The sequence below is a fragment of the Ixodes scapularis genome, unplaced genomic scaffold (assembly GCF_016920785.2).
Source record: "Ixodes scapularis isolate PalLabHiFi unplaced genomic scaffold, ASM1692078v2 PGA_scaffold49__6_contigs__length_1374808, whole genome shotgun sequence".
In the NCBI taxonomy this organism is placed as follows: Eukaryota; Metazoa; Arthropoda; class Arachnida; order Ixodida; family Ixodidae; genus Ixodes; species Ixodes scapularis.
This window is the reverse complement of record NW_024609878.1, coordinates 764,562-780,949: the sequence shown is the minus strand read 5'-3', so window position 1 is coordinate 780,949 and position 16,388 is coordinate 764,562. Positions and strand designations below refer to the sequence as shown.

Genomic DNA, 16,388 nt, shown 5'->3' with positions numbered 1-16,388 from the left:
TGCAGTTTTGACACTTTCTTAGATATTATGCCTGAAGGTTAATGCAACCGATTAATCGATTAAAGGGTAGCGATGAATCAGGTTCAAAGTTTTAATCGCCACCCAGTCCTAGTTACCGTACATCATTTCCGTGGGAAGGGAATTTCTGTCTCGGCATGCGCGTAACTCACGACGCCAGCAGCGTATGAACTCAACCCGCTGGACGAGTTTCGTAGCCTCTCACAAAAGTGAGAGGCTACGACTAGGGACTAAGTAGGAAAATCGGATAAACAAGGATCTAGACGTGCTTCCTTGATGCCCGACGCTAAGCAAACAGGTGGAAAGGCCCCTTGTGTCAATGCGATAACAGCTACAGTCCAATAACTCAAGTGTAGCAAAGGCAGCGACACTCAAATCGCTCGTATTTTTTGGCTGGAACTTCCACGACCACCTGCCATGATCACAACGTTCAACAACCCTAACACTCTGACTCCCGTGGCACCGTTTCTTGGCACATACGGACGGGACAGTACGCCAAACACGCCAGTCGAATATGCATTCCAGCCACCATACCTAAGAGTAAACAGAGAGAGACCGCACGTCCCTGCCCAGCGAAGCTATTGAGCCTAGAAGTAACTCAAACAATACACATAATTTGCTATTTAATGGCAGACGCCACCTCCTGCGCAAATTGGTTGCTCACGCGCTTGCGTGCACTGTCACGTGGCAAGGAGAATGGTGGGAAGAGTGACTGAGTTAACCTTGGAGATGCTCGTGGGCGATCGACACCTTCGCCTCTTCCTCGCAGCTCGTATTGCAAATGCGGCCCGTAAGTCACGTCACTGCGATCGAGCAGTTTTAAACATCCTCAAATTTAGGCACACTGTGTGAAGCTCACCTCAGAGATCCCCTCGAGTGCCCGAAGCACCAGGAAGGCAGGCAGGCTCGCACGCGCCACCACCGCGGTGAAGAGCGTGAGCATGGCGGTGATTCCAATGCCTCCACCTAATATCCAGGCCGGGCTGATAACCTCAGAGAGCCAACCACCTGGGATTTGGGTGATGATGTAGCCGTAGAAGAAGGCGTTGAGCACATAGCTCTGAGTCACCTGGTCCCAGAGGAACTCCCCGGTCTGCGGGAGAGAAACAGACCAACCTTCTTAGAGTCGGCAGCAGGTTGCAATGCAGAACTACAACCACGGGAGAAAGTCGCCTTCTCATGCGCAGTTTACTTTGATGAAGCGGAGGAGCTCGTTCAATTGGGCTTTCTAAGATGCTCAAGACGTGGTGGAGAAGCCAATTCGGCTGGGCTTTAGTGCATTATATGACCTGGCGCACATACCAAATTTCCCCGAGGACCACGCTGCCTGTCTTTTAAAGTGAGATTAGCTCGAGCCTCTCTTTTTAATATTACAATAAGAATATAGAAAACTGTCTTCCTTATTTAATCACTTCCTATGCTGGCCCCAAGATATGCTTACTTCAACAAATGGTGTTGTGACCAGGGACTCAAACCGAAAAATATAACTTTCAGTCACGACTACAGTTATTGTTTCCTGTTTATATCAGTTTCGTTTCGGTTTTTTAAGGTTTTAACACTTACAGTTTCGGTTATCAATTACAGGTTCCTAAAAACCGGTTTATTTCGGTTATTCCAAAATTTTGCTTTATTGAAATGCTAGACAGCAGTTTTATAATAAACGATTTAGAGAAGCCCCAGATATCCAACAGCGGGGCATTCACATTAAAAAGAACTCAAAAACGTCTTAGTACTTCTAATTGGTAAAAAGTTGCAGATGTTTTTAGCTCTAAAACTTGTTCACTACATCTATTTGAATTATATAGTTTGATACCCAAGCATACACATCACCCCTGCTACTCAGGGATCCATCGCAATTTATATAATAAAAATTAAAATAAACATCGCTACTCTGTTGTTCGGCAGCATTTGTAAACAACCCTCAGAAAGTTCCCACTGGGTGCTGGAAGAACATTTCACATCTTCTCGTCGCTACAGTTTGTTGCAACCTAACATATGCAGAAGAGGCTCGCCCACAATGAAGGATGGAACAGAACTATAGCCCTCCTCAAGTAAAATACCGCTAAGTGGAATAAAGTAATAAAATTGAGAGCTCGACTAGTTGGCGAGAGTCAAGCATACTGTAAATGCAATAGTGCAAAATGAGGAAGACTAAAGAGGGGAACGAATGATACAGATAGCTGTAAAAATATGTTCTGTGTTCTTCGTTCTTTTCCCAAATCTTTGTTATTGTGTGCTATTACATCTACGTCAAGTTTGCTATTTCCAAGTAAATGCATATGGTTATAGAAGTGCACGTTTCTCGCTGACCGATTCTGCGATGCTAGAAAAATTGTGCATTTATGTAGTAGCGCCATTTTTCTCTGGGGATTGGAGGCGAAGCTTCGTCTACGGAGATGTTGCAAACTTCCGTCGAGCAGGATTTTTACGACGAACTTCAAGGTTCGACTGGGTCGACGAAACTTCGACCTTTTAACCAGGTTCTACAAGGTTGGTCTTTGTGGACAATGTGGCTAGACTTGATACAAGCAAGTCTTGGTTTGGGGAAAACGTTTTTACGAAATAGATTGCTTTATTAATGCAAAAGCATACACTGACCCATGGAGCGAGCCGACGTCATCAGTTGGAAGCACGAAAACGGCACCTTAAATCTTTTCTCCAAGAGAAGCCAGCTCCCAGCTATGAAACCATGTGAAAAGGCAAGGCAACGGCACCTAGTTTCCCCGATCTCAAAGGAGCGAAGTAAAGCTGGTGGATTTTCGGCTTCAATCCCATTGACTGGCGCGCGTCGATGAGGCCGCTGCGCACATCAGTTTCAACGACCGCCCACCCCATGGCACTGCGTGACTGTCGGCGCGCCGTTGACACGGAGAGTTCAAGGTCAGCGTGCACTAGAGAGTGCGCTCGCTGACCGGCGACGAAAACTATGCACCAGACGAAACAAGGGAGCGGACTGGCGGCTTGCATGCTTTCACATTCACAACTCGTAAGAAATGCTTAGGTGTACCTCGAGCCTTTTTTTATAACTAGTTACAATCAACAGAACATAATTCTAATAATGTAAATAACATAACTCTTTCTTGCTATATCATAAACAACCAAACTGTGCTGCACTTACTAACAGTGAACGCTTCTAAGACACTCAGTTGGGAAACTCACCCGGGTCGCTCGCGTCCATCGAGACCGAACTAATTACGATAACATGCCGCCCTTTAGCAACGAGTAAAACATATGGAAGCTCATATACATAGCTACTGCGAAATGGCATTGCGAGATGGCGTCACCGGTCCTTGCGCGACTCAATCTAAACCAATACGTGCAACCGTGCAGTTCCTGGAGTGGCCGCCGCGGGAGGAATGGCAGCGTTGCGATCACCCTTAGTTTGGTTCACGGGTACGGATCAGAACCACTTTTTCAAAGCAAGCTCTATGGCAGTTTCCCAACTGAGTTGTTCTAGTAACGCGCATTGCTAAAAATAGAATGTTTGACCTGATCATCACTATCCAATCCAAAGCCAACTGAGCCAGCCCGTCGCGCATGCGCATAACAGTCAAACACTAATCTAACTTTCTCAAACTTTTCCATAAAAGTTTCAACACGGCGAACCTGGTGCAACTCGAACCTCAACCAGTTCGCGACATCCCTACTTGCAGGTAAGGAACATCGGCGGTTTTGAAAGAACCTAGTTGATTGGACATCTCAGTATTCTAACTTACTAGTTTATACCCTCAAAGCGAAACATACTGAATACATGTAGCGATTGTAAGGGTGTGTAGGAGACTTTTAATTATAGGCTCGACCACTGATTCCAACTAAGTATTGTTAATCCGAAATCCAGATTGAACGGAAATGTATTACCAGATGCACCACTCGTTGACGGTGACTCTGTCAAATGGCCACGACATTTCAAGATCGCTCCTCGGGGTTATTCTTGACAAAAACAAATATTTTTATTTTTTGGTTAATATCGGTTACCGGTAAATAATTTACGGTCACGGTTACGGTTACAGTTTTCATAAATTTCAAATAACAATTTCGTTACGGTTACGGTTACTGAAAAAATTTCGCTCCTAAAGTTTTCAGTTTCGATTACGGTTTGAGTCTCTGACTGCGACAGACAAACTAATTTGGGCATTACCTAATCTCGCAAAAATATTTTGTTTTCTTTTTTTTTTTTTATTGCAAAAACAAACTACAGTATGCACTAGTGAACACCCAGTCTTGCCGTTATCCGAATAAAAATTTACAAGTAATTTTCGGAAATTTTCATTGCGAAATGGCGGCCAATGAGGCCCAGGGATTTAGGAGGTACATGGCATCAGCTACTGGGAGCGGGCTCTATTTTCCCATTGAAGCTTTCATGAAACCACTTCCAACCTTTGAATGCGATACCGGTTAGTTCTGAAACTTTGGCATCTAGTCCGGACCACTAGAGCTACATTTAAGTGGTGATCCTGAGCATTCGGCGGTGGATAGTTTACTTTTGCGGCGAGGAAAACACTGTCAATGTTTTTTCGGGGAAACGCTTTCATAACATGTATTTTAACTGTTGCACACCTATAGGTATATTTTCTGAGAATTTTGTAGACCATAGCGGACAGCATCACCTTTTTAGAGTCATCTGGAGAGGTCTGGTTACTGGGGGCTGGGCACGCCATGTTGACCATGTGGGTTGAGTTTGCGTCTGTGGCAGTGGTGTTCACCATTGCAATGATGGTGACGCTAAGATTCACCCTCATCGAGTAGACGAGGCACATCCCTAGGCTGATCATGAAGCACATCACATACCGCATTGGAAGGCATGCTGCAATGTGGAAAGATGGAAAATTTGCTATAGAGCTAGGCAGGGTATCGAACCGATCAGTTCGGTTCGGTTCGGGTTCGGGTTCAGTAGCATACTGCATTTGGTTCTGATTCGGTTACGGTTTAGGGTAGCGCACATAATATCACTCCGGTTACCGGTTTTAATAAGCGCGAACCGGTTCCTAACTCGACCTTTGAATATTGACCGAGCACTTCCTGCAGTCTACTTGCAATAGGCCCATCCCGATACTACTTTCTCTTCAAGCAGATATGAAAACTCTGCACAGTGACGTGCGCAAAGGGCACCATTAATATGGCAAGGTTATTACTTGTATAGCGATCGGCTTACCATTTTTAAGGTGTCTTTTGCACACGCAACTGTGCAGTATTTCAAACTCTGCCAGAAGAGGGCGTATTTTCGAAATGGGCCTATAGACCTTCCAAAAAAAAAGAGCATCTGGCCAGTGCCATCTTTAGTGTTCGGGCACATAGCGCGTGCTTTGCTCGCTTTCCGAAGCGACAAACACGCACGTGCTGGGCTGTGATTTTGTAAACAGTAAAACGGTCTCCAGCTAGATTGCTTGCCTTCCATATGTTTTGGTTTGTTTTGTTCTGCACACGTGTTTTTTCGTATACATGCTACTTGTTTTCGGCACCCAGGAAGATGTCACAGCTATGGACCAGAGTGGCTGAGAGGGAAACGAGAGGAAACAAATGTGCCGTAAAACACAGAGACAGGTACGTCGAGTGCGCAGTTGGGGTACATCGAATCCCGTTCAGCTGCGGTCATGTATACATCGACCAGACTGGTTGATGTGTCAGTGACCGGGCACGTGAACACGCACATATAATGAAATTCGACTTCATCTTGACAGCGCTTCGGGTTCCGGCGGAAAAACGCTATTCTAAAGATTTCGTGGCGGTGCTTTGTCTAGTCACTTTGACTTTTTATCGCAAACAACGCTCTATGATGCAAATGACCCGGTTTGAGGTACTCAGACCAGGTCATTTGTACATGTCAGCCACCGAACAAAGTTCCAGTAATGCCACCACAGCGAACGACGTTTCTCGAATGCTCAGTAAGAGGAGTTCAAGCAAAAATGGGAAAATGGTTGAACAGACGACATGCTGGCCCTTGCTAGCCCGACAAACCTACAAAATAAATAAACACACATTTTCTTCTCCCCTCCCCCCCAACTACCCTCCCCCTGACCTCCTTCCAGGACGCGGTGCGTCGGCGAATCATCGCCGAGTGACGTTGCCTCCAGCAGCCCATGTTTTTTTGTTTGTTTGTTTGTAAGGAAACGTTTTGAGCACGTTGAAGAAGGGATTGTTTTTCATTGAAATGGACCACAGGCGACCCTACGAACAATACTACCGATGCAGCGCGGTCCTTGTCCCCCCCTTCCTCCAGGCTGTCGCTGAACTCAAGCGGAAGGTCAAGTGGTGCGCTTTCGGTGCTCGATTGACTAAATGGCTCATTGACTGCAACTACGGTCTATCTTGAGGTGAAACATTCGCGGATGCGTAGGCCTCCGTGCCTAGAGTGGCGCAATCCGCTCCGACACTTGGACATTTCGTAGCCAAGCGGCCAAGCGGTGCTTTGAAATCGCAGCCGCCGCTACCGCGCCGCCAGGGTCAATCCAAGAAACAAAGGAAAGTTGAAGCTCCACAGACGATGATGTTTTTTTTATTACGTGTGCAATAAAAAAAGTGAAAGCCGTTTACAACTCCCTGTAACGCCAAATTAGAGCGCAGCTCTTAAGGAGGAGGAGGAAAGGTTAATGAGGGTCACCTGTTCTTGGGGGGGGGGGGGGGGTCACGTGACTCCCCAACGTCACGTCACCCCCACGTGACCTGGGGGGGGTCACGTGACCCCCAGAGAACTTTTTCCGCTAGATTTAGCGGGGAAATTTATCTGCTAGATTTACCGGGGAAATCTTTTCGCTAGATTAAGCGGGGAAATTTTTCCGCTAGATTTAGCGGGGAAATTTTTTCGCTAGATTTAGCGGGGAAATTTTTCCACTAGATTTAGTGGGGAAATTTTTCCGCTAGATTTAGTGGGGAAATTTTTCCGCTAGATTTAGCGGGTAAATCTTTCCGCTAGATTTAGCGGGGAAATTTTTCCGCTAGATTTAGCGGGGAAATTTTTCTGCTAGATTTAGCGGGGAAATTTTTCCACTAGATTTAGTGGGGAAATTTTTCCGCTAGATCTAGCGGGGAAGTTTTTCCGCTAGATTTAGCGGGGAAATTTTTCCGCTAGATTTAGTGGGGAAATTTTTCCGCTAGATATAGCGGGGAAATTTTTCCGCTAGATTTTGCGGGCAATCTACCCATAATGCACCGCGCGGTTACGCCGACAGCGTTGCCGCTCAAGCTGGAAACGGGCTTCTAAGAGCTGCGCTCTAAAACAAAATATTAAAATATCTTGCAGTATGTAGGATTAGTCTTGGGAACACAAGAAAAATATACGCCCGCAGCTTTTTTTCATTTTGACCAATTACTGACACAACTGGCCCTTCACCATTTTCGTTGAACCGATAACCGCCACATCAGATTATGGTTTCGTTCCGGTTCGGGTTCAATATGAAGCATTTGATTTCGGTTTCGGTTTTCTTCCGGTTCAGTCAAAAATAATGGTTTTGATCCGGTTTTCGGTTCGGGTTTGGGTTCGGTTCGATACCCTGGAGCTAGGGCACATGTGTGCCCATGAGCCCATCATTCGAAAATTACAATTCGAAATACGGTAACATATTTTCGTCTTTCAAATTGCATCCAATGTATACTTAACACGCAATTGTAATTGGTACAATGAAAATTGTTGTTGCTTTTCTGTACGATTAAACTTTTATTATAGATACACTGTCGTCACGTCAATCAGCTTTTGCACAAAATCTTGGTGGTGCCTAGGGATGCCGCGAACCACCCTAGGTTCGATTTCGAAAGATTTCGATATTTTCGAACCGAACTGATGTTCGAATTCGAAAGGTTTCGATATTTTTGACCATACGGAGATTCGAATTTGAAAAATTCACAACTTTCCAAAATCATGCAGTTTCGAATTCGAAAAGTTCGAAGCTTTCATGGTTTCTAAAAGTTGGGGTTCAATTATTTTGAATATTTTTTTATTTGAGGTTCGAGAAATTCAAAGATTTTGAAATTTCCTAACTTGAAATTCGAGAGATTCGAATGTTTCGAATTTCATTGGACCTGAAATTCGAAAAGTTCGAACGTTTCGAATTCTTATAGACATGAAGGTTGAGAAATTCGAAGATTTTGAATTTCTTTCTACATAAAGTTAGAAAAGTTTGAAGGTTTCGATTCTCTTTTAGCGCTAAATTCGAAAAAGAAACTTAGGTTTAGAATTTCTTTAAAGTCCAAGTGCACAAAGTTCAAGTCCGGTTTTCATATTCCGCCACAGTTTCAGTTTCAAATAACGATTTCACGCCTCACTGGTTTTCACGAAATCAGGTTTAGAAATGTTCGGGTGTGATATTCAGATTGCGCAAAGTTGGTCAGACAATTAAATGAGACGACGAGTGTCCTGGATTATTTGCCAGTGCAGAGTGAAGTGTGCAGATCAGTAATTGTGGCCGCCAGCCCGGGGGGGGGGGGGGGGGGGTCTTTAACGTGCATCGTGCAGTAATGATCATACAAACGCACTGTTTAACGATACTCATCCAGTTCGAAACGGCCAGGGGCAGGCAGGTGGCACTTGGGGCTCAGAAAAACCTTGAAGCGATCTGGCAAACTGCCTCCCCACCCCCTTGCACGCTGGTAGTAATCCGCTCAAACGCCGCCCGAGTGACACTGGCATATAGTAAGTTTAGTTTGTACATGATGCAAAATCCTGAGACGAGGGATGAAATTTGAAAGAAAAAGTGTAAGAAGACAGAAAAAAGGGGACAGGACAACATCTCAAACTCAGCTCAGGACAACGTCTCAAACTCAACTCAGCTGAAAACTCAGCTCAGGAATAACGTCTCAAACTCAACTCAACTGAGTTGAGTTTGAGTCTGCACAGTGAACAACATATGTATTCTCATATGTTGTTCACTGAGCACTAGTTCCTATTGGAACGATTTATGTACCCCCCCATGTAATACCCTCTCACGAGGGCCTTTAGGGGTAATATGAATAAATAAATAAGATAGTATTATCAATAGTTTTTCGATAGCTGACTATCGGTAGTACTATCGATAGTTTTTCGATAGTCGACTATCGATAGTTTTTCGATAGTCGACTATCGATAGTACTATAGATAGTGTTTCGATAGTCGACTATCGATAGTTTTAGAGCCAGTAGTCATATTTCTGGCGACTTTCGATACTATCGATAGTGATGTCGATAGTTTTGCATTACTAGAGCGAACACAGTTGCCGCACCGAAGCTCGGATCCTTTCCTCGTCTCTTCGCCCAAACTCCCATCTTCGTCATCACTGAAAGCTGAACCAAAGTTGGGATGGTAACTGCTTGGGCTAGTTGGGTATCCCATTTGAGAAAATAAAGCGAGAAACAGAGAAGAGGGAGCGACGCAAACTACTAGTGTCGCAAAACTATCGATAGTAAACCGTCGACAGTACTATCGATTGGTTTACAATCGTCGACTATCGATAGTACTATCGATAGTTTTTCTTACTATCAATAGTCAGATTTTTGGCGACTATCGATACTACTATCGATAGTTTTGCACCACTACGGGGCGGTGTCATTCTAATTCTTGGTATCACATAAGGTCAGGGCCCAAAGTATAAAATCAAATCTAAAGATGTCACTGGCAAACTGAGTTCACAAAAAGCATAGAGCACGAGGTTCTTCTCTTTTAAATATTAACCCCCCCCCCCCCCTCTAACGTTGGCCCTCGGCCTTTCCAGTGTGGGCTATCTGGCCCCCACACTCAAATGAGTTTGAGACCCCTGGTGCAGATGGTCATTGTTAGAAACTTGTTGTCAGAAGGCACTACTCGTCACATGCTTAGTGGTTCGGAAGTTCAAAGCTGTCTTTTCAACCTAAAAAACTGTGCCATTGGTAAAACATAATAAATAAATAAAGATAACAATAAATGCAAAAAATAAAAAGCTGGAGAAAAGAAAAACTATCAAGAAACCGCCGGAAGTGTGGTATTCTTGCAAATTCAGAGGTCCAGAACTACGAAACAAATTGCTCCTACCAACATGTGTACCGGCTAAAAAAAACATGTCCCAAAAAAGTGAAAAAAAAAATAAATGTTTTTTTTGTTTTTTTTTAATGATGTGCCGAATTTGAACAATATTAGAAAATTTTTTCCCCGAGTTAATTTATTCTTCAACGTGAAAAGAACAATATATATATTAATTTGTATTCTGCAGATAGTAATGATATGTACTGTCTGTGATGTTAATTTAAATGTCATACCTCAAACAATTTTGACGAAAAAAATTACCAAGATTAGGGCATAATTGCCCGTAGATGCATATTTGGATATTTCTTCTAAACTCGTCTTGAACAACAATAATCATATCTTAAGACGACACTTATCTAGGTTATACATTGATCATTCTTAAAAAGTTTAACATCTCTACCATAAATATCTTCGGCTATAGCGCGCTTCAAATATGGCACAAACGACAATTGTCAAAAAACCGTCGTTCTTCCTCGCTCCTTCGGGAATCTATTTCTTTAAAACCAAGCATGCCAGATGATTGAAATAAACGACATTGTCTTTCGCAAAGAATGCGACACCACATGTAAAAATGCGGAAAAAAAATGACGAATGTACCTCACTGCTTAAATCCAAATGAAACCGGCCGCCGGTCTTTCAAAGTTCGACGAACTTCAAACTTTTACCCTAAAAATTCGAAGTTCGTCTAACTTTTGACTTCTCAGAAATCGAAAGTTCGATAATTTTCGAATTCTTCAGATAAATAAGTTTGAAAGTTCTCAAATTTCTTAGCGTAGGAAGTTCGAAAGTTCGAAAAGCTTCGAACTTTTTAGTGCAAGAAATTCGAAAGTTCGAAAATCATAGAAATTAATTTTTAGTCTATTAAGTTCGAAAGTTCGACAAGCATCGAATTTTGCAGTGTAGTAAGTTCGAAAGTTCGAAAAGCTTCGAACGTTTTAGTGCAAAAAATTCAAAAGTTCGAAAATCATAGAAATTTTTAGTCTATCAAGTTCGAAAGTTCGACAAGCATCGAATTTTGCAGTGTAGTAAATTCGAAATTTCGAAAAACGTCGAACTTCTCAGTTTAACAATTTCGAAAATTCGACTTCCGTCAAATTTCGCGATATGAAAAGTTTGAAAATTCGAAATCCTTCGAACGCTTGATTCGATCATCGAACTTCGATTCGAAAAAAGTTCGCGGCATCCCTAGTGGTGCCTGCACGAAATCTCAGTGGTGTCAAAGGATGCATTTTCACTCGCATCCATCATCCACATGACACGAACGAACGATTTTTAAAAAAACACCTTGAGCGAGCTTTTTTTTTTTAATGTATTATTCATTCATCATTTAATATCTGCTCCAGTACGATGTTTAATAAAGTCCCAAAGATTCTATTCAAAGTCCGACATACAGAATCGTCTTCTACCGGGGAAAAAACCGGTCCCCAGTTTCCTTCTTTCCATTCCCACTTGCCCCCTTTTCCCCTCCTCTCCACACAGGAGCGGATCTCTGAACTACTCCCGGTAGAGAGGAGGAGGGTCTCCCTCTTTCTCAAATGGAACGGAGGAATTGAGGGAGAGTTCCCTTCTTTCTGCTTGTTGGTCGGCCTTTAAGTTAATATTTAAAAAGAAAAAAAGAAACGCCGACTCCGTCGCACTTTAATCACAGTAACCTCTCTCAACTTAAAGGGGCCCTGCAATCATATTTAAGCGTCTACCTTTTATGCGGTTTCCACGTCTCTTGGGGTTCGGTCAAGCCAGCAGGCACGGAAAGAGTAACTAAATATAAGTGCGCCATATTTTAACCGGACGACACGGAAACCTCCCCCACCGACGAGGGCGACCCGCGGTACCGAAAGCGCGCAAAATGTGACGTCTTTGGTCCTGGGCTTACTACTGGTCAGAGCCACTAAAAACTTCTTTTTGGTCGAAATACAAAATATAAGTGGCGCGAACCGTTTCAATTATTTATGAAAGTAGTTTTTGTCCACTATTATAGATGAAAAAAAGAAAGAAATGCAGTCTATTAAGTACGGAAACAAGGAATGACCGGTCAACATACCCGCCGCCAAGCGGTGGAAAAGGCGGCGCATACTAGAAAGGAGTAGTGGGATAAGGCGCTGACACGGAAAAATCCCGGATGTACGCGGTGGCGCTGCAGTCGTCTGGACAGAAGGATCCGACCGGCTCCGAGCGTTCCGAGGGCCTTCGGCGAGAGGCTTTGTCTTGCGGTTCGGCCGTTTCGCGGTATGGCAGCGCGAAGTGGCTCCCATTCTGATCTGATCTTTACCCCGTGTTTGCAGTCGTTTGTGGCCAATGAAGTGTCATGCCGAATTACTGTTTAATCGCGCAGCAAACGCAATGAAAGCCGCTTTGGCTGCCCGCTGCATACAGCCTATCCAGAAAATGCTTCAGTGGCGCCCTCTGGCGCCGTCGACACGGAGTGCGGTGGCCGTGAGCGCTCGATGAGCTCACTATTCCTCCTCTAGTTCACGGCCACTCAAGCCAGGACCTACGACGTCATGAAGGAGGTTATTTTTTGCTTGTTTTTGTAATTCTAAATTGCCTATAACTTTTAAAATAAAGCAAATTTCGCGAAAAGAAAAGTTTCACTAAGATACTACGTTCAGTGCGCTCAGGTTCGGTGCAAATTAAAAAACAGTAAAAAGTCCTTGCAGGGCCCCTTTAATGTTGCCAGTGTTTTGTTTTTTTATGTGTTTGTGATAAATTGCGCGTGCAGTGCGCTTTCTCGTACTGCACACGCGCTTACACCTACAAACCTTAGCAATGACGGATGTCCACGAATTCGCTTACCTTTGGACTTGGGCGCTGCGGCCCTCACAACTTCGCTCTCGGCGGTGTGCTCCATTGCAGAAAGTTGGGCGCCGCTCGATATGCTGGCACACGCTTCTTCGATTACCCGCTGTCACCATGTAAACTTATCGCAAGGCCTTCCAGCGCTGCTAAACTCGGGAAGAACAATGCGCACCCCCAATCGCCGTGTGATTAGTGGTATCTCACGCGACCCAAATGGGCGCCGTGCCGCTCGTTTTGTTCCTTCAGCACGAATCAACGGCTTAAATACTGCAACATCACAACGCGACTGAAGTAACCACGCAATTTTGTTGTCATTTTTCGAAAAACTGCAGCTGTTCCAAACACGGTTCCCACGCAACTTTGTTGTCATTTTCCGAGAAACTGCAGCTGTTCCAACCACGGTGCCACGGTGCCACGGTTCCAACAACAACCTTCGAGCCACGCCGTGCGTCTGACAGGGGTGCCTGACTCAGCCAACTCAGCCGAATCAGCCAGGCATTTTACGGTTTCACCCAGTTTACCTCATGATGGACCGCAGCGGACTCTACAAGCCATTCCAGCCAATCCAACGCTACAATATTGACGATAAAAATCCCTGGAGAAGGGGAACAAACGGGACAAGCAAGGGACAAGGAACAAACAAAAATATCTAAACTCAGCTGGAGATCTGTGTTTGTCCTTTGTTCCGATTGTTCTTCTTCTCCAGGGATTATTATCGTCACTCTTATCCAGCTCGCTTGCTGTTTTCAGGTTTAAGTCACGTGATACTCACACGGCATTGGATTGGTTTAGACTGTTTGTAGGGTCCTCCGCGGTCCATCGTAAAGTGAAACAGGCTGCAGGCAGGGTGTAAGGCTGCAGCACGAGTTGGTCGTGGGCTGCAGGTAACTTTGACGCGAACTTTATTGGATGAAATTTTGTGACGTCACGACCAATCGGAGCATGGAAATAGACGCCATCTTTCGCCTCCCTGCCCGAAGCAACCGCGGGAACCTTGCGATCACATTCCACCATGAACGGCGTGGTCATCGGCGATAGTCAACTTAAAATTTTAAAACATTCATTACTTGGGAACGAGCATCGGCAGTGAAGTCCACAGTGCATTCATGGAAGCTAGCAGGCCCCGTCTCGTCATGTCGAGACCCGTGGGACGCTTGTTCGGAACGTAAAAGGTGGGTAGGATTTACCGAATTTGCCTACTGGTGGCGTTCTATCGTCGATTCGTCAATAGGGAGTTCGTCAACGCTTAGCTACCTCACGTAGCGCTGGGGACAAAAAAAGAAAATAATAAAGATAATCAACGGAAGTGGCTGCCCATTCGAACTAGAAGGCAGCAAGCAGGGTGTTTCCCATGTTCTCGGCAGAGCCGTAAATGCGAAGGTTTGAGAATTTGAGATGTGTGGCTCGGGTACCTTCTGCGCCGCATTTGAATTCAGTAATCGCACTTCAAGAAGGACCAAGCGCGTTAAAAAAGTGAGGTTTTGACGAGCTCAGTCACAAAAGCGTTCTGTCGAAAGATTAAAGTTTCCCGTAGGTTGACGGGGGTCCCTACAAAAAAGTAAGGGGGGGGGGGGGGGGGGGGGGATCGTCCTGTTTCAACAGAGGTACCTTTTGGGGCATTTTACAACACAGGAAAAAAAGGGCTCAAAATCAAAACTTGACTGGACTGGTCAAGGGTGGTCAGTAGACGACTACCAACTTTACCTACCTTATATACCAACCTTAGCCTTATATACCAACTTTAGACTTATTCACCCCTTAGCTGACAGGGCACTGGAGGCTACATGCTCGGTTAACCAGCCGATTGTCAGTCTTGCAGCACTTATATACAGATCTGCAGAGAGGACATGAGGCAATAAAAGCATGGCCCACCAACCACATGGCCTCTATTGCCCTGTCAGCATAGGGGTGAACGGAGCGTAGGGGCGGCAGAGTTAGTTGGGTCTGTTGAGTGCATCTGGCATAGCAGCTCGGCAGCAGTGAGTTACTAGAGCACTTCTCACGCAGCATACCACTTTCATGCTGGTGACCACAAACTTGACATCGCCTTGCAGTGGCTACTGCACAGTTAGCTGATATGAGCTTGATTTGTTTGTGCGACAGCTCAAAATTGACCATTTTTGTTATTCTCCTAGGCAAATAAAAATGAAGACCCTCAAAATGTAAAGCTTGGGAACTATGTATTTGTGAAGAAAAAAAATGCCATTTCCGAAACCAAATTTTAAGCTCCCACAGAACTGGGTGACGTCAAGGGGCGAACTGTGAACTCCATGCCATTTTGTCGTCGCTCAAAACTTCTTTTCTCTGCTGCTGCCATGCGAGGGTAAAGAGTGAGGACACAACTTGAACATGTCAGTCACACTTTTGGGGTCCTATTTATCCAAAGAAGCAAGTTCTTCATTTCCTCAAATTGCGTCTCGCAAATGCCATCATTCAGTGTTACAAAAGAGGCGATGTTGGTAGGGATAAAAAACTGCAAACTTTAAAACGCCACATGTGCGCAGAGGGAAATACCTTTTTACATTGCAATATTTTTGAAGGGTATGTGACAACACGCTACATTGTTTTATTTATGTCAAAAACAAAAGAAGGGACTTTGAAGTGTCCTTTCAATGAGTTTAGGGGCTAGGAGAGGAGCAGGCAGCATCAGATGCCGTTCCACTTAACTTAACCATCAGGGGCAAGCGCACAGACTGATCACTTGTATGGCAATGCGAATGCCAAATTCTCACAGTGTCGGACAGAGACCACTGCAAACGAGGGGGAACACTACACAACTTTGCATGAAACCCAGCTGGCTTCAAAGCAAGGAAAGGAAACTGCTACGAGAATTCGGCATCACCTTGCCGCCATATTGAAAAAGGCTAGTATGGTCGTGACGACAAGTAAACGAGAGGAAGTGATCAAATGGCAGGCTGAAATGAATTTTTTTGTTCCTCAGTTCTTAACCCATCACCAACTGTATGTCTGCTTCAGTGTAACATTTTGCCATGATACAAAATGCAATACTGCACTTTACTGTGAATGCTGCGAGCAATCAGAGCCAATCCAATGCCGAGGGTGCGTCGTGTAACCTTTCCGTTGGGTGCAACAGCACATGGAGCACAGTGTCAACCGGCAGCGACAAAGAGTTGGATTGGCTCCAGTGGCTTGTATTATCGGCTGCGGTACAACAGAAGGTGAAACTGAGTAGATCGTGATGGCACTTAGATGGCACGTAGAATGGAGACAGCAGCGCAATCTAGAAAGTTGCCGTTAAGGTTAGTGGCCTTGCACATGATACACATGAAAGCCAGGGCAGACTCCTCCAATGCGATATAGTCGGTGACACGTCAATAACAAAGTGGAAGCCCCTCCCACCTCTTTCTACTTTAGCAGAGCGAATGCTGGAGAGGAGACATTGTCTACCTGTCAACAACTATAGTGAGGCTGGGGTGGCTGTTGTAGCTGAACCAGTGTTAAAGGGGTCAGGAATAAAATCTGAGATAACTATACCACTGAAATACATTGCCTGTTGCTATATTGCTGCTGACTATGTTTTTTAAGTTCTACAAATGGATTCGATTTAGTTGCAGGACCCTCGGATCATACCTGCCCATCCAGCGAGGCC

At 44.7% G+C, this 16,388-nt stretch overlaps 1 protein-coding gene across 2 annotated transcripts in view; it reads right to left on the bottom strand.

Moving 5' to 3' along the window:
• The window catches only part of LOC115330843 (sialin), a 41,777-nt gene extending 28,162 nt beyond the window's left edge, over positions 1-13,615 (bottom strand). Inside the window, exons 1-3 of one of the 2 annotated variants that reach the window (XM_029992889.4) lie at positions 12,776-13,615; positions 4,626-4,822; positions 878-1,111 (exon numbers count right to left, since the gene is read on the bottom strand). In XM_029992889.4, the coding sequence (XP_029848749.2) occupies positions 878-1,111; positions 4,626-4,822; positions 12,776-12,830 (486 nt within the window). In that variant the 5' untranslated portion in view covers positions 12,831-13,615. The remainder of the gene's footprint in view (positions 1-877; positions 1,112-4,625; positions 4,823-12,775) is intronic. The other variant, XM_040207422.3, reaches the window with a different exon arrangement.
• Positions 13,616-16,388: the final 2,773 nt, after the last annotated feature.